Source organism: Anoplolepis gracilipes, chromosome 5, assembly GCF_047496725.1.
Source record: "Anoplolepis gracilipes chromosome 5, ASM4749672v1, whole genome shotgun sequence".
NCBI lineage: Eukaryota > Metazoa > Arthropoda > Insecta > Hymenoptera > Formicidae > Anoplolepis > Anoplolepis gracilipes.
This window is the reverse complement of record NC_132974.1, coordinates 13607505-13627657: the sequence shown is the minus strand read 5'-3', so window position 1 is coordinate 13627657 and position 20153 is coordinate 13607505. Positions and strand designations below refer to the sequence as shown.

General features: G+C 35.8%; 3 protein-coding genes and 1 long non-coding RNA gene across 7 annotated transcripts; 2 read left to right on the top strand and 2 right to left on the bottom strand.

The window, feature by feature from the left end:
* The first annotated feature begins 129 nt into the window (after positions 1-129).
* Positions 130-3581, top strand: LOC140665835 (BAG family molecular chaperone regulator 2). The gene is made up of 3 exons (XM_072892415.1): positions 130-763; positions 1334-1446; positions 1527-3581. The coding sequence occupies exons 1-3, from the start codon at positions 565-567 to the stop codon at positions 1761-1763; spliced, it is 549 nt and encodes a 182-aa protein (XP_072748516.1). The 5' UTR covers positions 130-564; the 3' UTR covers positions 1764-3581.
* A 171-nt stretch (positions 3582-3752) lies between these two features.
* Positions 3753-8895, bottom strand: Rab23 (RAS oncogene family member Rab23). Of its 2 annotated transcripts, none has more exons than XM_072892413.1 (6): positions 8199-8895; positions 5567-5688; positions 4497-4659; positions 4260-4339; positions 3967-4166; positions 3753-3887 (listed from the first exon to the last, which is right to left on the bottom strand). In XM_072892413.1, exons 1-6 carry the CDS (start codon positions 8256-8258, stop codon positions 3757-3759), a joined length of 756 nt encoding a protein of 251 aa, XP_072748514.1. In that variant the 5' UTR covers positions 8259-8895; the 3' UTR covers positions 3753-3756. The 2 variants fall into 2 exon arrangements, with proteins under 2 accessions (XP_072748514.1, XP_072748515.1); XM_072892414.1 differs by having other exon boundaries at positions 3973-4166; positions 8199-8879.
* On the top strand, positions 7670-9565 carry LOC140665841 (uncharacterized). The gene is made up of 2 exons (XR_012046664.1): positions 7670-7829; positions 8010-9565. It is a non-coding gene; the product is annotated as an uncharacterized lncRNA (long non-coding RNA).
* A 357-nt stretch (positions 9566-9922) lies between these two features.
* Positions 9923-19009, bottom strand: Src42a (Tyrosine-protein kinase Src42A). 3 transcript variants are annotated; one of them, XM_072892404.1, is made up of 6 exons: positions 17428-19009; positions 16963-17084; positions 16606-16769; positions 13661-13997; positions 12916-13251; positions 9923-12607 (listed from the first exon to the last, which is right to left on the bottom strand). In XM_072892404.1, the coding sequence occupies exons 1-6, from the start codon at positions 17775-17777 to the stop codon at positions 12399-12401; spliced, it is 1518 nt and encodes a 505-aa protein (XP_072748505.1). In that variant the 5' UTR covers positions 17778-19009; the 3' UTR covers positions 9923-12398. The 3 variants fall into 3 exon arrangements, with proteins under 3 accessions (XP_072748505.1, XP_072748506.1, XP_072748507.1); XM_072892405.1 differs by having other exon boundaries at positions 13661-13991; XM_072892406.1 differs by having other exon boundaries at positions 13670-13997; positions 17428-19008.
* Positions 19010-20153: the final 1144 nt, after the last annotated feature.

The following is a 20153-nucleotide window of genomic DNA, read 5'->3' as shown; positions in this document are numbered from 1 at the left end:
CAACGTCGACACATCATCGGAATCTCGTTTCCCGGATGTGAATCAATTCGATTATATACACGAGTGACGTCGGTTTTTTTTTTTTTTTTTTACGTACAAGGAAAAGACTGCCGCGCCGGTTTTAATATCTGGTATATACTATATTATATATATATATATATATATCGCGTGTAATCGCTCGCTCGCAGGTCTCATTAATACTAGCGCCTTTCAACGACGTTCATTAATTCGCATTATTCCGTTCGGAAATAAGAGTCGAGGTGAGGTGGCGATATTTTCTTTTCGTACACACAACAATAAGTTTCGTGTCGGACGTGATAGGCGATAGGTAGATGAGGAGGAGTGTATACATATAACTCGACGTCACGCGACATATAAACCAGCAAGCAGCTCTCGACGTATGGGTAGCGTGCAGCGGATCTTGACGCAGATCGCGTGAGTGCGTGATTTTGGAAGCGCGCGCGCGCGTCCGCATCGACGTTGTCAGGCAAAATCCGATTAGAGATCGCGACTCGTTTTATTAGACTAAGATAGTAAAGGGTAAAAAAACGCAGAACGCAGAGCATGGAGAGTGAGCAGCAGGAACAGCAGCACGGCAACGTGCCGAAACCGAAAGACAGGTTAGTCGGTCTGTTGGATCAGATCGAAATGCACGTTGAACAATTGCGGAAGGATGCCGCGAGACTCGAGGAAGAGAAGGATACTTTACTGACAACCTTGGACACGCTTAGGAACAACGACATGGTCGTCACTCTCGAGGAGCGTGAGTGTTTCATTTCATCTTTTGTTTAACTATATATCGTCGATGGAAGATTCTGGAATAGACATTCTGTGATAGAAAAACAGAGATATGTTTATATCTGCTTAGTCGAAAAGATCGAGACATTTTTTTTTCTTTCTATACAAGTATAATAATATTGTGTTGTGTGTCGGTTTATTTCTATATAAAAATATATATGTCACATTTTCGATACTCGGAATAAAATTCTTTTTTTGGATTCAATTTGAATTCTTCTATGTTTCTACACAAATATAATTTAAATACAATGAATGACAATATAATAATAATATAATATAATAATAATAATAATAATGTATTAAAATGTTAATTTAACACCTTCATGTATGTTTAATTATGTTTATATATTGATTATAAATTCTGTACATGATTATTTTCATTTTAAAAAGAATACATTTGAAGAAACAAAATAATAAAATTAATCTGTGAAAATATTGCATTAAATACAGTCATTCAACATTTATTATATACATTCAATATAAAAAATACAAATTTTATTTATCACAACATTAAAAATAATATTGTTTTTCACAGCTGACCGGGATGATGTTTTGAGGTATGCAGAAAGATTGTCTATGCGATGTTCAACCGTAGATGTATTAGTTACAGTTCAGCGCGATCATGTACAGCAGGAAGCATTACATCAGGTATGTGAGATATTTAGTAATTAAATTGTAAAAGTACAATGTTACAATGACTGATTAAATGCCATTTTATTTTGGTTTAGGTTAATGGGTTGATTGATAGCTTGATTGTGAATTTGCGCCAAGATCCAGGCAGCACTCGACAAAGATGTGCAGAATTTATGAATGCGTGCTCCTCCCATGGCTTTGGGCATTCGGATAAAATCTTTGAGACTGCTATTCTCGGATGTACATTGGACGATCAGAAACGAATCAAGAAGAGGTTGCAGGGATTACTCGACTATATTGATAAGATGCATATCTTGGAAATGACACAATGAAAAAACATCAAGGGATTATTTGGCAGATAAGTCTGCCTCATTCTTCATACAGATTTCGAATATCGGAGTTTTCCAAAGTTTTCGGCGTTATCGCGAGCGTAGCGATTTTAGGGAAAAATTGCGCGTCCTTTGCGCGCAAATAAATTTTCCACTTCCTTTCGCGGGTAAGTTAGGTCGCGTAATAACATACACGTTTGATTGTGTAGAATATGTAGCTATCAACTGGATTCAGCTTTATAGTGACGTGACACTGATTCCTGACAATTTCTTACACGATTCCCAAACTTACTTTTTAAGATGCTTAGCATTTCTGTATTCTTTAGAGAAAAAGGAATACCTTTGCTCGCGAAAGAAAATATCGATCAACAATTTACAGACCTAATATAATGTACGTTTTGAAATAAAGAGGAATTTCTTAAAAAATATGTATACAAATGTAGAATCTTAAATGTTATTGCATACATTTTGAGAAATTGAAAGAAGTCGGCCTCTCTGTACATTTTTATTCGATACAATTATGTATATTTCCTATGAAAAGGATTAAAATTTTAATCATAAGAAGTATCGTAAGATTTAAGCATAAGAAATATCAGTTTAATATTAAAATAATAAAGATTATTAACTCATTTTATCGTCAAAGGTTTTTGTTTTGTAATTCCAGATATTCACAACTAATATTTTTAATTTTTTAAGTATTTTATTTGTTTTTTTTTTTTTTTTCTTCTGCGAATATTTGGACACTTTTTTTCACAGATTTCGCGCGTGCTTATCAAAGATTTTGATGTGTCGTATTTTATTTTTGGCAAAATGTACAAAGATTTCAATTTGTATTATAATGAATAAACACGTAAGAGTATATAACACATATAGTGGATATATTAAGTAACTTACTATAACAATTGCCTTAAAAGCTCGTGGTTTATATTAACTTATTCGTATTTAAATCATAGTACGTCTTGAAATGCTTTTTGTTCAATTTTAATTTCAATTTTTATAGAGGTGAATATTATATATTATTGATTATTATTGACGATAATAAAATATTTTTGAACTAAATTTAAGCATTAAATAATAAATTTTTCAAAATGTTAGTGCCTGCTGACTAATTTCCGAATCAATAAACAACAAAGAAGAATTTGTTTGATAATAAAATAGTTTTCACTAAGTTTACACGCTAATAACTTTTTCACATGCTGAAACCTTGGTGAAGCATTAAAAACCTATATCGATAAAATAAATTTAATAAAATATTTTTTATTAAATTGAGACATTGAATAATAAACTTTTCAGATATTTTATTATTGTCAGACTTGTATAATCAATATCGCACTGATCTACAAATCACTATTGTTTTATTTTATATTATTATATAATTATTATTATATATATTTATATATATTATACAAATTATAAAAGTACTTATTTATAATATATATAATAATAATTATTAATATTATTAATATTCTATTAATATTGGTATTACAACCCTGACTTCACAGTTTGAGCTTTGAATACAGTGTGCAATTTAAAAAAATATAATAATTTGTATTCAATATGATAATATATGGCGAGAAATTTATAAATTACACGTTGCATTCTCATTCGCATGGACGAGTGTGCATAGAGAATTGTACTTAATTTTTTGCGATTAGTTTTTTCCTACATCTTGTAATCTATACTATTTGGTTATCATTAAGTGTAATTATTTCTATCACATATATAAATTAAGGAGTTCCCATGAAATGTGATATGCATACTATGTATCCTTTACAATTATAACTTTTACCATAGGCCATTAATTAAAATTTTTTTGACGAACTTTTGATCTGTTGGTTGGACACTGTAAGATCACCCATCCGTGTGTTTCGTTTACTAGAATAAACTATATATATTTACAAGGCACACATACCACGTATACACCTCCATGCGATATTCCGAGCGCAATGTAACGTTGTATCGTATTTACGTACGTGCGTAAACTATAAGAAAAAAGCTACAAGAGTCTACAAGCATTCTTCACGAAATTTCGTTTCTTATGACTCTTCGTTTTGCCGCCTGGTCGGAGGATTATCGTTCCATTACCGGCATTACGGCCGCACATTGATCCGTCCGGACTGAACGCGCCTGTAAGCAAGGAAAAGATGCAACGTCATCCACATTACAAATGAATACCGCGGACTTTTACAAACTCAATTAAATCTACTCGTACTAATGACGGAAGGCGATCTAGGTTCCGCCGAGTACAATCTCAGATCGTCCTGATAGTCGTCGTCGGAGCGACGCATTTCGTGCAGACACCGCGATGCCAAATGCCGGAAGACGCTCATCACGCCGATATCCTCTTTCACGGATGTCCGTAGGAGTTTGCAACCTAAGGCGCGGCCGAGCCTCTCGGCTTCGTCCCTGTAATATATACCGAGTCATTTTTTTATTTATATGTACAAATTTACATTTTTTTTTTTTTTTCCCAAGAAAATTGAAACTGCGCGCACTCACGGATCAATCACGCATTGCTCCACAAGATCGATCTTATTTTGCACCAGGACTGTGGGAATTTCTCCACACTCATTTTCTACCTGTAAAAAAATTTCGAAAAGATTATACAAGGTGTCTCGAAGATTGGCTGTCTATTTTAAGTTATTCTTCTAGTTTTCTTATCAATTATTTAAATATATTAATTCTAATATTCTCAATTAATTCAAATAAAGCTTCTTCTTATATAGAGACTCGTACTTTGAGTTTCCACGAGGGAATAGCGTCGAAGGAATCCCTGTCGGTGGACGAATAAGCGAGGACACAGGCATGAGCGCCGCGATAGTAAGCCGCTGTAATAGCGTCAAATTCCTCCTGTCCTGCGGTATCCCACAGCATTAGTCTTACATCCTCGCCATCAACCCTGTGTATGTCAACACAAAAAATATTATCCACACTCAAATAATATATATTTCGATATCGCGACAAATCTTTTAATCGACGACTTTAAAATATTTTTGCCACTATAACGTCAAGTTTATAAAATGTTAATTTTAATCCAAATTAATCTTAATTATTTATATCTAATTTTAATTCAGTATATATATATATATATATATATATTCAGTGTATATCATTTTTTATAAATTTATGAAATATGATCCAAACCGTTATCACAAAGTATACGATCTCTAGGAATGCGAAAAGTAATTAAGGATATACGATGGATATTGAAAGATGGATCGCACATGTACACACACGAGCAACGAGACAAAAATTTCCACCTATATTGACCGACATTACATCGTTGAATATTCGGAGGGGGAAACGAGAAATCTCCCACGGTAGCTTGCGCTAGCATGATTAAAATCGAGTTTTTCTCAGGCACATCGCGTCTCAAACCCGTATACATGTAACTAACAGTATACGATGATCGACAGCAAATACATAATTAAATTAGATTGGCATATAATATTCGAATCGATTTAATTTGTTCGTACTAGCACATCCGCGACCCGATTGTATCTGAAAATATTATCTACTTTTAAATTTTCTTTCCACTTTAAATGTCACAAATATTCCCTCGTTGTTCTTTAAGATCTCAAAAAAATCTATACTCATTGTCAGTTAATCTGTCAGGTATTCTTTATCATTTTTCGTCTCAACGCTCTCCATTGTGTATCGAAGATTCGTAATTAATAAATAACTAATTCAACTTTCAGTTGTAAATTGAAGTTTTAGTCCACTTTTTGCTTCGGACGTCAAGCTTGTTAAGTCAAGTAATTTTCAATTAGACTGATTCGACACGCAACGCGCGAGCGATTACTTACTCGATCTCACGCTCCAGGAAGTCTACGCCGATCGTTTTCTTATAGTCCCTCGTGTATGTACCTTTGCAGAATCTTTGAATCATCGACGACTTCCCCACGGCGCCGTTGCCCACTATCACCACCTAAACGAGAAAAATATCAAATTAGATATATATTACTTTTTATTCGCGGAAGATATTTCGAGAGAAGAATGTCAAATAATTATTTAGCAAATATTATTTTAAATTTAAATAAAAATCTTAATGATTTTATATTTGCAAAAATAAATATATTAATAGAAATATTCAATTAATATTCCAAAGAGATCGAAAATTCAATTTTGCAAGAAATTAATGCCGAGAGTTATTCTCAGTAATTCGCTTATTTCTTGTAGATTAACGATCGAGAAACGTGGCCCAAATAATTTCGACAAATACTACCTTATAGCATGTGTCGTGTAAATAAAGTGGGTTACATGGATAAAGATGTAAACTCTTAAAAAAAAACCGGTCGCCGAAAGCCATCTCCGCGGACTTCGGAGCGTGTGATTTAGGTCTTAAAATTCAAATTGACATATATGGCCCGCGTTACAACAGAAAGCATCTCAGGAATGCTCGCGTGCACCAGAATATATATATATATGTATTGAGTCGAACGTCGATGCGAAATTGATGACAACATAAGGCACAGCAGAATTTTTCGCATCGACAGCCTTCATCCTGATTTAACGATCCCGATATAGCTATAAACCGCAGACCATCATGTCACGTTCCGCGTTTGATTGGAATTCAGTAACTTACTGCGGAAATGAAGAAAGTAAAGGGTGTCTCGGAACAATAGCGTACTCGGTGTACCTTCCAACATTTCTAATTCGAAATACCATACGCGAGTAATTATAGCAATCGGAGACTAGATAGACTTGATTAACATAAATAACGGTTGAACGGCATCTTAATTTAAAACTTGACTGCAAAAATATATATATATATATATATATATAAAACTGTTAATATTAAAAATTGAAAAACCGCGAAAGAGGATGACATAATATTTTTCACGAAAAGGGATGGAAATTTCCGATTGAAAGGAGAATGTTTCGGTAATTCCGGGACACCGTGTATAAATAATAATGATAAAAAAAGGCGTAAACGTGTGCTCTCTGGCAACAGGCGCGATGAAAACGCGAGCAGGTACCGTTACCGGCAATCAAGAGATAAGCAGAGATCACTGGAGCAGCACCGAGCTCGTATATACGCGAGAGATCCTGTATTTGCGCGCGCTTCCCTATTCCTCTTCCCCTTTTTTATTTATACTACTCTAGCACACCTGTGCAATTGAATAGTTGCAATAGCGTACGTAATATCACGCAAATGCTTACAAATAGAATTCACTCTATCCTTTTTTTTTCTTTCTTTATATTAAATTTTATATTTACACTTTAAATTGCAAGAGCTTATTTCTCTCGAAATTACATCGGGTTTCACGTTGTTGTATCTAATTTTTTTTTAATTATATGTATACGACTCTCGAATCTTTGCAATCGATCAGCCACGATGTCGGGTCCATCAGTCCGGTTTTAAACTCGCGTGTTAATCGAAGCTTATCGAGTCGATTTCCGGTGGGGTTGCGAGCGTTTTACGTCCTGTTTTTCACTCACGTCTCGGCAAATTTTGAAGAAGATTGGACAAATAAATGTGAATAAATTTGCATATAAATGTGGCGGCGCCAAATGATTTATTTTGTTAATAAATATTAATAGTTTTATTCGCGCGTGATTATAATTTAGTTGAGGATAATAAAATTCAGGAAATTAAATTAATTTTCTCTTCTTCCTATAAACTAAAAATGCAAGACAATTATATAATGACGTTTACGTTCGGTGTTTTATTTACATCGGCAAATTTTTTATAGCAAAGATGAGTAAAATAAATTTTGTGAATGATTATTTTATCAATAAATATCATCAACAAATTCATATTATATACATATGTAGCGAAAAAAATAATCGAGGAAATTAAATTAATTTTCTCATTGGTTAAAAATGCGAGACACTCATCAATGACGTTTACACATGCGTATTTCAACCTTTCTCCCTCTCTTTCTTTTTGTTATGGATTTTGAAAATTCAATTCCATTCGTCCTTTGCGAAATCGTCAGAGTCGTTCAAAGGATTCCTACATCGAAGGTCATCTTCGTCGAGAATTTACTACATCTATTCGTCCAAAGTTATTCGAGTGAAACGAATTACTCATCGTTGGACAAGGACCGGACGTTTTGAAAGAAGGTAAGAATAAAAAAAACGTGGCGCGGCTGATCCGGCGCGATCGACGAACTTGGCCTTGCTATGAAATCAAGTAACTTTGTAACGTCAACGACACGCTGTAACGAAAGAGTCGCTTTCCTCGCGGATATGGAAAATGACGACGATAATTGATATAAAAATACGTCCGTTCCTTTGATTTAGATTCGCGCCAGCCCCCTCGATACACTTTCTGCACATGGAATGAAATACGTAGAAATACGCAGGCTGGTGGATGATTATTCAAAAGAAGGAAAGAATGAAGAATATCGCGAAGGAAGAGGAGCGATACGGCTGAAAACCGAAAGGAAATAAAACAGACGAAACACACGCGGTTGAGTCCCGCGAGATTACCTTGAGTGATATCTCGAGCTCTTCCTCCCGCATTTTGTGACCGTAAAGGACGATTAACATAATATCCCACCGCAACGCGGATCCATGATCCTCTCCGATCGATTGGGCGGGTGCGTGAAAATTCCACAGGTTTTAATCCGAAAACGGCGTGATATTATATAAAGAAAGCGAGCGGGAAAAAGAAGGAGAAAATGAGAGAAAGAGAGAGAGAGAAACTAGTCTCACTCGCTTCTCCTCACCGCCTCGGGATTCTCGAGTCGATGACTTTGCGTCTCGGCCGAGTCATTATTCACACATTCAGCCCGACGCGTACGCGGTGGCGCGTTTTTCTTTTCCCGTAACTTTCTCGCGCGAGGAAAAGTCTCGCTTTAACTCCCGCGAAAGAAACGGAACGGAATCCGCGCGTCTCGCGAATAGACGTTGAGGAGGAGGTGATTTTCTCGCGACGGGAATACCACGGCACAGCACGGAACGGAATGGAACGGATCACGCACGCATGCACGCAAGCATGCACGCACGCCAGGCATGCACGCTCGCACGCACGCACGCACGAATGCGCGCCGCTGACCACCACTGGCCGACTGAACAGCACACCTGTGTAAAGCAGGAGACACCTGTCGCCGACGCGCGCCTCCAGGTCTGGTGATTTTACATGTATGCCTAGTGAATGTCGTCGTGTGAGATACTAGACAGCCATGTCGGACTCCTGCGAGAGTTTCGCTCTCTTCGTCTTGCTACGAGAGATTATCTTTTTTTCAATTTTATTCTGTCAAAATAATAATAATAATAATAATAATAATAATAATGAATAATTATTATCGCAGATGATTAAAAAATCCCAAATGTCATTGGTCTTCAAAATTTTAAGTAGTTCCTTATGACATGTCTTCAAAAAAATCCTTCATTACATATAAAGGACTTTATATGTGTCTCATTTTAATAAAAACATAAATATCCTTAAAAGTAAAAAAAAAAACAAATATTAATAAAAGTTCCGTAGCTGAAATTTTTAACACATGTTTTTTTTAATCGTATCTATTCAAGTGATTTTCAAATAACTGTGAAATGTTGGTAAACTTTCCTCGAATTTTTCTCCAACACAGTTTTTGTAAAATATCAAATTTATATACAAACAGTTACTGTGTCCATTAAAACGACACATCTCGTGTACATACACTGTTATCTGGGATAATCCTTATCTTATATAAATTTCGTCGATATCTGATATATAGCTGATATTCGAATGATTTCATTTTCGTAAACAAAACTGTTGCGTTTATTTTGTCGATTATTTCTCTTATACATCTAACGTACTTTTATTTTCACTCGCCACAGGTTTCTATTATACATAATTATTCGAAAGAAAATCCTCCCTTCTCTCTCACTCCTTCCGATATCATAGGAAAAGATTTTTTTGCCCGGACAAAGATTGACAAATAGCTCCAGTAAAACTTTCATCCGTTTTGTGCTTGTAATCGTTGCATTACATTTCTTAATTATATATAGTCTCTTTATCTTAATTAGTTCTTAATTAGTATAGTGTTGTCACATAAATGAGAATTTCCAGCATACAGTTTGGAGATATGAAATTTCTTAAAAAAAAAAATGGACAATTATTTGCTTCAATCTGTTTTCTTAGAAATAACGCATTTTTCCTTGTCCTAGTTTAAAATTGTTTTCTCGACAACTTAGAGTAGTACTTACTGAAGGAAATATTTCTTAAGAAAAAAATTGATCATTACACGAAGTGATAACATTATGAAAATTTATCGATTTAATTATGATTAATAATACCGCCTGTGAGCACACCTCTTTGAAATTCACGATCAATTTGGTACTATTAACACAGCTCTGACTTCTTCAGAACAGAAGATGCATGTGTATAGAGTGTTTAGTAAGAGATCTGCAGTAAATCTCCGAGGCATATTCTTTGACGAAATTAGAATCGACTTTTCTAGAGTTCTAAACTAGTTTTAGATTAGTTCTATTTTTTTTTTATTAATGCAATATTATTTGGACACTATTGTTAATGAAAAAAAAATTAACGCCACAAATTTTTAAATTGTAAATAATAGAGTCTTTGTAATAAAATTGTTCTTGCAGTAAAAGTCGACTCGAAATTCGTCGTAGAATCAATAGGCGATAGGAATGGCGATGGCTTTTTGGCACATTCCATACATATTTTTGTACGTGTGTGTGTGTGTGTGTTTTGCGAGTGTGGAGCGCACGTGTATGTATTAAAAGAGAATAAAATATTGCTAAAATATCTATATATATATATATAAATATATATATATATATATATATATATATATATATATATATATATATATATATATGTGTGTGTATATATATATATAATTTTACATTATTTACCGTTATAGATGCATACATTTATGAAGTATATTTAATATCCACTTATTTTTATTCGCCTAATAATAATTATTTGCAATTATTCGAATCACGTACTCGCTATCGTGAAAAATCGCGCAATAAATGAGTATAATAAAACGTTTAAACACGATATATAAAAATATATAAAAATGATAAATTCGAGATAACATACATGAATGTATAGCCGAATAATGATTAATTCTTTGCGGTCTCAAGCCGGTTGTGGCATAATCTCGCATTGGTCTGATTATATTTGCGTGATATGCAACTGGTGCAACTAATTTTCAATGTATAAAAATTAATGAATACATATTAAGTCTTTATTATTTAATAAATATAAATATTTATAATATATATATATTTAATAAACAAATGTAAAATATCAAATTTTGACATTGGGAAAGCAAACAAATGATATAAAACAGGAAAAACCTCAATATTTGCTGTGATAGATAAACTATCTGCGATAAACTAAGTTTATTTATATAAGTAGACAATTGTCATCCAGCATTTAGTGTGATTCTAAAGTCGATCTGATGCAAGTGCGATTAGATAAATGGGATAAATCGTATTACATTTTCAAACGGATAACTCGTATAATATCCCGACTTGAGACTGCAAAAGAGAAACGTGATGTGATGTAAATATAATTTTCTCTTTTTTTTTTTTCGGAATATTTAAAAAATATTCGACGATATACTGATTCTCCACGTTTTCATAGATGCAAACATTCCCAATACACAGATATTTGAGTGTGCATTTGTAGATGCGTACTCTCTCGCATGCACTTCCGAAAGGTGATCTTATACGTTACAAGTAACAAGTGTATCTTAGAAAACGTTAGCTGGCAGTTGGCTGAGTCAGTACTAATCGTTTCGTGACAAATATTATAGACGAAAGTATATAACGTCGTTCGACGCAGTCGCCGCAAGGACACAACAGTCTTCCGCATTCTCTTGGACGGACCGGTTAATAAATCCCCAATCTTCGCACACACGTGCAAGATTTACGTGTGCGAGATCGTTCGTCGGCGAAACTTTCGTACATCTGTTTCCCGATAGTTCATAATGTAATCCGAGTCGTCACGCTCAAGTGAGAAGGAATGATAAAGTTGTGCATCCGTGGTCCGTCGTTTCGTTCTTTTAACATTGTCAGTAATACAGTATTTATCGAAGGATTAACCCTTGATCGTAATGCGTACGGGAATTGTAATACGGGAAGTACAATTAATATCGTACACACGAATATATTACATCGCTACTATTGCCGATCGCGCGGCATCATCATCCGGAATTGTCATCCCTACCCGAATGATCGAAATCATTATTTCACATTAACTGACAATTATAAACGAGTTTACAAAGGCCATTTAACGTTTATGTGTGTATAACATTCTGCGATTTAAAACGATATCTAAAACCTCGTCGCCGCGCTCTTGATAGAGCATATCAAAATGCCAATGTATATACGTTTGTCAAGTCATATAAGTAAAAATGTACAAATATTAATCTTCGAGCTTTATGGCAGATACAATGCGAAGACGAGTACGTAAAAAAAGGGAAAACGAGAAGAAAAACCAGAGAAAAAAGGAGAAAAAAAACATCGTTAAATAAAATTATACTATCATCTATCATCAAAATGATCATGATCGTTCGAGTATAAAGAATATAGTACTCTTCGAAAAGTACCGTGATATTTGCATCATAAATATATCCAAGAAGAAGATCGAAATGATCGTCATCGATACAACATCGATCGCGTCTCTCGATAGAGTAATATGAAGAATAATTTTTCTGAGAATGTCCTTTAATACGCGGACGCTTCCTTGTATTCGGAGCCCTCCATAGTGAAGAAGTCTTCGAGTTTCCACTGAAGTGTCTCGAACGTCGGTCTCTTCATAGGATCTTTGTTCCAGCACTCCAACATGATATTGTAAAGCGTCTCGGGGCAACCAGGTGGATTCGGCATTCTATAACCGTGCTCCACTTGGTGAAGAACTTCAGCGTTTGTCATACCTAAAAAGAGAAGAAAGAACGTGTTTACATTTTATTAATTCGACTTTGATGCCATGAGATTTTAATTAAAAATTGAGAAACGAGATATACAATATGTATTGTAAATAATCAACGTTTTATTTTCAAAATCTTTGGGCTTTCATAAAATAAAACTGTAAATATTACTAAACCTAAGAAAAAGAGTCACATTCGCTCTTTTCTTTTAATTTAAACTTTAAGCTCAATTTTGCACGAATTTATTTGCACTATGTAATTTGTTAAGAATATAGAGGAAATATAGGAAATATAGAAGAAGAGCAACAACTCACCTGGATAAGGTATTCTACCATATGTGACCAATTCAGTAAGGAGAATACCAAATGACCATACGTCGGATTTAATACTAAATTTGCTGTAGTTGGCGGCCTCAGGCGCGGTCCATTTGATAGGGAAGCGTGCCCCTATTCTAGCCTCGTACTCGTCTTCTTTGATAAGTCTAGCCAAGCCAAAGTCCGCGATTTTAACGACGTTTCCATCCGCTACGAGAACGTTACGAGCGGCTAAGTCTCGATGAATGTAATTCTGCGACTCCAAGTACGCCATACCAGCGGCTATTTGTGCGGCCATGTCTATCAGTTGCTGTAATTTTAGACCTCTACCTTTCCCTGAAAAGTAAAATAAAAAAAAAATTATATTTATAATTGTGCTATGTAACGATAATATCAATGGAAAGACGTGACTATACAAGTGTTAGCTTTATCGATTTTGTAACAATATTTCGGGATGGCATTTTGCAAAATTAATGAGAAAATAAAATATGCATAATATTAAATGGTTGAGAAATAGATTTGTTCTTTTTAAAGACAGTACTTTTCGAAGCGTTAATAAAACGTTGAAATTTCTCTAACGAAAATATTTCCAAGGAATAAAGTAGTGAAAATCATTGACGATTTTTGAATAACATTATTTCATAGACTCCCTTGATTATAATTTAAGAATTTTGAATTATAATTTAAAAATTGTGAAACACAATTTAACGTCAATAAAAGGGCCAATGAGGGAGTCAAACCATACCTTGCGTACCTTGTAAGTATTCCAGTAAACTGCCATTCCTCATCAGTTCTGTGATAATGTAGATCGGCTCCTCCATCGTGCACACGGCATACAATTGAATCAACTTGGAGTGTCGCAGCTTCTTCATGATCTGCGCCTCGGCGAGGAAGTCCTTCGGATCCATGGTGCCTGGCTTGAGTGTTTTTATCGCCACCGGTGTGGTGTTGTTCCACAAACCTTCCCAGACCTCGCCAAATTGTCCCTGGCCCAATTTTCTCAGGAATTTCAGCGACGAACGATCGATCTCCCACTGATCCCGCGTACGGTGACTCAGGCCCTCCGTTACGGGTTTCTCAACCTGTCGAGCAAAGCCAAACCGGAAATCAGCCGTCGTCGAAACAGGGTACTCCCGAGATTCGATTTTGTGCAAATGGAAAGAATTTGTGTTTTATCGGCTTGTTTTAATGTGGCGAAAGAGCTTTATCGGTCTTCCGGTCTCCTTTTTAGATAAGACACAATCTATGCTAAGCGTGAAGGATAATTCTACGCAGACTGTAAAAAGAAAAAAATGAGCACTAGCGCTTAATTAATTCTTCTGTCTTCGCGGATACAAACCTACTGTCCATGTCCTGCAATTTGTGTTAAGTAACACTCAAAATTTCGGATTGATAAATACAATATAATCGCAAAATCGTTCCAATAAAAAATATTGCGTTTTAACGAAATGAAGAAAGATAGAGAGAAAAATGAAATAATGAACGATATAATAATAATAATATTATTATATACAGAATGTCTCAAATATATGCATAGGTAAGAAAAGAAGCGTGTTTGCGATTTACGCAAATTGCTGAAACACGTACATATATATATATATATATATATATATATATATATATATATATATATATATATATGATGTTTCGAAATCGACGAATTTTGCTAATATATTCGAAAATATTAGACTAAACAAAAAAAATTGTCTACATCATCATCATCATAAAATTTAAGGCTAAAAATGTGTAACTTTGATTTATTTTATATATATATATATATATACGTACATATAAAATAAACTTTTTATATCTCAATAAAAGTCAAATCGATTCATAATGTATTCGTGATGATTAATATTTGTCTAAAATTATTTCTCTAGAATAAAGTTTGTCGGTTTCACTACCCTGTATAATCTAAACGTGATAAGGTTTTTTAAGTTCATTTACCTCTCGAATAAGAGATAAGCAGAAATATTTTTGGGACATCCTGTATACAAATATAGATTCCGAGCACACACATACATTCTAACCGATAATCACAAGTCTTGCTTTTACATTAGTATGGTGAGAGAGATTTATTATACATATATATATATATATATATATATATATATATATACATACACATACATATGTGTAAGAAAACATTTCGTATGCAAATTATTATTCACAGGCGAGAGAATGACGTTTCGCACTGGAAGAAAAGATCGTCGTTTCTTTCGTGTGTGCTGCCAATCTCTATTCTGAATATTTACCTATACATGGCACCTTTTGCGAGGTGTCTCTAGGATGCTAAGTGAATTGATGGAATTGTGATGACTTGTTGTAAATATATGAAATTACATCGAATGTGTACAGAGAGCTTTTACACGATATCAGATATCTCTAAAAGTGAATGACAATCTACTGCTTCTGAAACATAATCCCGTATAGAACGGGCTTGTGCTTGTATGTACAGGCCAGACGCAATCAAATGGAGAAGCGTTTTAAAAAGTCGAGAAAAAAGAACAATCAAAAACGATGTATTATGGCATATATTAGGACATTCAATTTACCAAGAAAATCCACCGGGAGGAAGGGCAAGCAATAAACAGACAAACAAACACAATCTATTCAAACATCGAACTTTTGTAAGTAAAAATTAGCTTATCAACGCTTCAACAATCTCTGATATCTCTCTTTCTTTTTTCCCACTAATATAAATTAAAAAATACATTTCGTTTTTGTAGTGTTATCATGTCTCATTTATTGGTAATTTTCCAAAACTGAAGAAACCGAGTTTAATAATCACAGATATAATCGTAGTAGATGTAACCGACGTATAATCGATATATCGCAAATATTTTATTTCTTTAAAAAATGCGTTACATCTCTAAACATATCGTTTCAAAGTATCGCGCACTAGTATAATAATAATAACGCTAACAATAATGAAATAGTGTAGAAAAATAATAATAAAAAGAATATCAAAAAAATATATCAATCTCAATATCAATAATAATAGTAATAAAATATGGTTGATCGTGATTATTATCATTATCATAATCAGGGGGGAAGAGGGGGACGAGCAAGTATCAATCACCATTGGTGCTTTTGCAAAAAGTGTTGGAGCTTAGACAGTTTATACAATGTCAGGGGAGAGGGCAATATATATATATATATATATATATATATATATATATAGAAAAGATTTATCGTGATTAGTCTATAATAAAAGGTTTCGGTGAATTTCCGCTCCAATTTGTTTTCGTGTATATGTGTGCTATTGTTAAAAAGAGGTTTCGGTCGCAATTTAAAATCGCTCTCGTATGTGCTCTTGATTGTCGCACATTTCAGATCTTATCTAATATCGATTCCGACGTTCCGTTCAATGTCCATGAATCAACATCCAATCAAAGGTAGCTCTTTCGTGGAAACGAAATCGCGTTTAACATTACGTCGTAAATTCGTCAAGCGCGGTCATCGTTTTCTTTATCAATAAAAATTATCCAAGTCGGCGATAAGTGAAACCCTATCGCGCTCGACACTCGAATACACAATGTTTTGAAAACGCAGAGTCCTGTCTAAACTCCTCTTCCGTTCTCGTAATTCAAGATAGAGCATTCTCGATCATAATTTATCGACTAATTATCATCAATGTTGCATGGAGAGGCTCGATCGTGTGTTGGCTGGCTACTTGTTAAAACTTACTTGCACACAGGGTTTGCATAGATTAACGCACAGGCCGTCCGCATCCTTGCTGTAGTGCTCCACGAGATCCTGTAGATTCCTGAAAGTGGTTCGCCTGGCGATGAAGAAGCCACCCTCGTCCAATTGCCGGATACGATAATGCTTCACTGTGTCACCGTCCCTCACTGTAAATGCAAACAATCATCGATATATATCCCACTGATGTTTAAATATAACGATCTCAATTTTCTCGCGTAAATCACGCGCTACATTTTGCGTTCCCGGTCCAATCATTATTCATTTGTTCGATATTATGATATATATCTGGACACGCATTACGACACGACCGGTAGTTCTATTATCGTGCTATGACGTTACCTGAAAGGGAGTAATCGTTGTGTCGGCTCTCGGAGTCTCTTATCAGAAACGCGCCATGATCGTTTTCTGGTAGAAGCAATTTTTTCTCGGCCTCGATTCGCTTAATCTTTCTGAAATACCATCTGCAAATGCAAATATAGCATTATGACATTTATGAATCTCCTTCTTCTCCTTCTTCTGCTTCCTCTTAATTGCTAACGACTCTCTATTGTGGGTGCAAGTCAACATTTTCAAAGACATTATTTGCAGAATAAGAATCTCTCTCATATAATCGACTCATACAATAAAACGCCCGAGTTCCTGTTTGTTGTTCATCCGGTTGTAATAAGACATTAAAAAACACGTTGCATGTATAATACACAGTTGTCACGAATGCGCATTAGTATGAATTATCTTTGCATTATATGGAGATAAAATATATGGATTAAAAGATGATTGAATGAAAGAAACAACAAGGAGACTCACGGTTCCGCTTCGATCGACTTGAGTTTGGCGACGTAATTACTGGGGATGTAGCCCTCCTGTCTGGTCCTTTTGCTCTTGGCGAGCCACCAGTCTCCCTGAGTGTCGTTGATTATCTCCAAGTGTTCTCCCTTCCTGAAGCTCAGATCTTCGTCCGTGCGAGCGTCGTAATCGTAAAGAGCGACGAATATCTTTGCGGTGGCGATATCCGTGTCCGGAATCTGCGGGATCGGCCTTATAGGATCAGGCGGCGGCGTCGGCACCGGGTTAACCTGCGACGCGACCGCCTCGATGCTAGGATTGATCCTGTCCGACTTCTCCTCCACGGGCGCGTGGGTGCAACAGTTCCCCATGATTGATTCGTCCTTGTACCTACAATCCTTTCAAAACCATTGATTCGTCGTGTCGTTGCCCACGGGACACCTCCTCTCGTTGCATTTAACGACGCAACCGAGAAACCGTAGTACGAACTTTCGTACCACAAAGGAATGCGTTACAGTTTGTACAAAGCTACACAAGGTTGATCGCGATTAAATATCTAGACGACTCGAATGATCGAAACTAGTAGATCGGCAAAATGGTCAGGCGCACTTGTCCAGTCACCGTGTGTCGTATGTAGATCAATCCGCGTGTCATACATTTCCCACGAGGAATCTACCAAGCCCAGCACGTTCGAAAGGTGCAATCATAACTGCGAGATCTGTGTCAGCTGTGTCGTCCCGACGACAACAGAGCGTGGAGACGTAGAACGTAGGGCCACGAAATCGTCGGCTGGATATCGCGGGTGGGAACGAGCCGCGAAGAAGGGATCACATCCGCGAGGAAAGGCCCCGAGGCGGTGCCGCGCATTCTCCGGATATCCTGGACTCCTGGAACGTCCTGTCGCGAGGCTGATACATCGCCCCGAAGAACAGCATGCGCGCGCGATTATATACCTATATGTTTGTCCGGGAAAGAGAGAGAGAAACTTTGCTCCAGACGTGGACTCTTCGGAATTTTTCGATCTGTCTAAACAGAGCGTTATCGGCGATCAGATATAATAGTCCGACTATCTGTGGAACGCGAGACAGATCGGCGGCCCCTCTCACGACGGCCAGCTTAGAAAGTAGGCGAGTCGCCAGGCGCCATTGCAGGGCGAATAGTCACGGATCCGTCAAAAGCCCACCGTGCGTGTCTGCAATGTCTGTATTCCGTATGTGTGTTCTCGCGCGCGCGCGCGCGCGCGCGTGCGCTCACTAAAGAGACTGCCTTCTCATACGCGACACACGCCCAATTCCCAGTTGGTGGCTGCGGGCTGCGAGCTGCGAGCTGCGATCGACGATGATATTATGATATTATCGCGGCGAGCGCTCCGTAAAGATGAGATCCGCCGTCGTTGGTAGTCTTATTGTCATTCGTATATTCCTTACATTCCTTACATCCGGAATATGACAGGCACGCCGCGCGAGAGACTCGGTGTATAACGAGATCCTTTCCACATTCGAATCACCAGGTCGCACAAACACACGCGTACCAGTACCAGTTACCAGCTCGCAACTAGCGGAGAAAGCCACACCATCGGAGGACTAAACAGGACTGATCAGGATACATCGTTGAGATTCAGATACGTTTCTCGAGTCTCAAATCTGAATGCCACGTGGCGCGCCCGCGGCAAACTTTGCGACTAATCGTGAAACGCGCGCTTGATAAAAGGATTCCGTCACCCGTCACTTGGGGCGCGTTCGGAGAGATGTTATTATATTACTCTTGGTATAAAAAATATAGAGGTTTCGATTAATCAAAATAAAAAAACAAAAATTTGCTTCTTCTGTCCCCTTGATTAATTAATCAACCTCTACTTCAAAAAATAAATTCTGAAACGTAATCCAAATAGATTTTTATAAACGTATGATACACGCACAGAAAAATCAACCAATCCACTTCGACTATAAAAAAAATGTAGCATCATGGTGCCCATCACATTAGACTGGATTCATTTCTCTATCATATTATGTATTCTATGGTTGTACAATTTTGTCTAACTAGGCCTTTATTTTCAATGTCACTATATAGATCACAAATATATTTATAGATTATCCAAACAAAATGATAAAATATTTTAAATTTTTAAAAACGCTAGATTGTAAATCACAGCAATGATTTCATATTTAATAATAGCAACGCAACGTGTATAAGAGTATTTTATTATAAAAAGATAAATATATACTTACGAAATATTTTACGCATTCGAATGCGTCAAAAGTATATATACAGATTTTATATTTCGTAATTATATCTCCTGATTTTTCGATAATCTCATCTCAACATTTTTTTACGCAAAATTATGAAACAAATCAATTTATTATTAAAATATATTTTGCATATAAAAAATAATAATAAAAAGTGCGCTTTGTGTGTGGACCGTAAAAGTTTTCATTCGGTCAAGCAACTGTCCATTTATATATTTTCTCCCAATCAAGCTGTGTTTTTTTGTTGAAATTATAATTTTCTAAACTTAATTTTCTTTTTAACATTCTAACTATATCTTATTATAATCTAAAAAGGAAGAAACAAAAGAAGAGATCGATTAAAAAGAATATAATACAAAAAAAGATAACTATATCAGGAGTTAAAGGTATTCAAGGTATGTTACACAAGTGTCATTGTTTTCCATGCACATATCGTTTGATGTATTTGCTTACTTCTTTGTGAACTTGACTAACAAGATCTCGACAAAGCCAGAAAAATAC

Bases quoted from the DNA above. Each gene is read 5' to 3' on its own strand.
- LOC140665835 (XM_072892415.1), top strand. From the start codon at position 565: ATGGAGAGTGAGCAGCAGGAACAGCAGCACGGCAACGTGCCGAAACCG. The intron at 764-1,333 runs GTGAGTGTTTCA...TGTTTTTCACAG, and splicing joins GGTCGTCACTCTCGAGGAGC to CTGACCGGGATGATGTTTTG. The intron at 1,447-1,526 runs GTATGTGAGATA...ATTTTGGTTTAG, and splicing joins AGCAGGAAGCATTACATCAG to GTTAATGGGTTGATTGATAG.
- Rab23 (XM_072892413.1), bottom strand. From the start codon at position 8,258: ATGTTAATCGTCCTTTACGGTCACAAAATGCGGGAGGAAGAGCTCGAG. The intron at 4,660-5,566 runs GTAAGTAATCGC...TGACATACACAG, and splicing joins TTCCTGGAGCGTGAGATCGA to GGTTGATGGCGAGGATGTAA. The intron at 3,888-3,966 runs GTAGATTTAATT...CCTTGCTTACAG, and splicing joins GCCTTCCGTCATTAGTACGA to GCGCGTTCAGTCCGGACGGA.
- Src42a (XM_072892404.1), bottom strand. From the start codon at position 17,777: ATGGGGAACTGTTGCACCCACGCGCCCGTGGAGGAGAAGTCGGACAGG. The intron at 16,770-16,962 runs GTAACGTCATAG...TTGCATTTACAG, and splicing joins CAACGATTACTCCCTTTCAG to TGAGGGACGGTGACACAGTG. The intron at 12,608-12,915 runs GTGAGTTGTTGC...TTCTCTTTTTAG, and splicing joins TGGTAGAATACCTTATCCAG to GTATGACAAACGCTGAAGTT.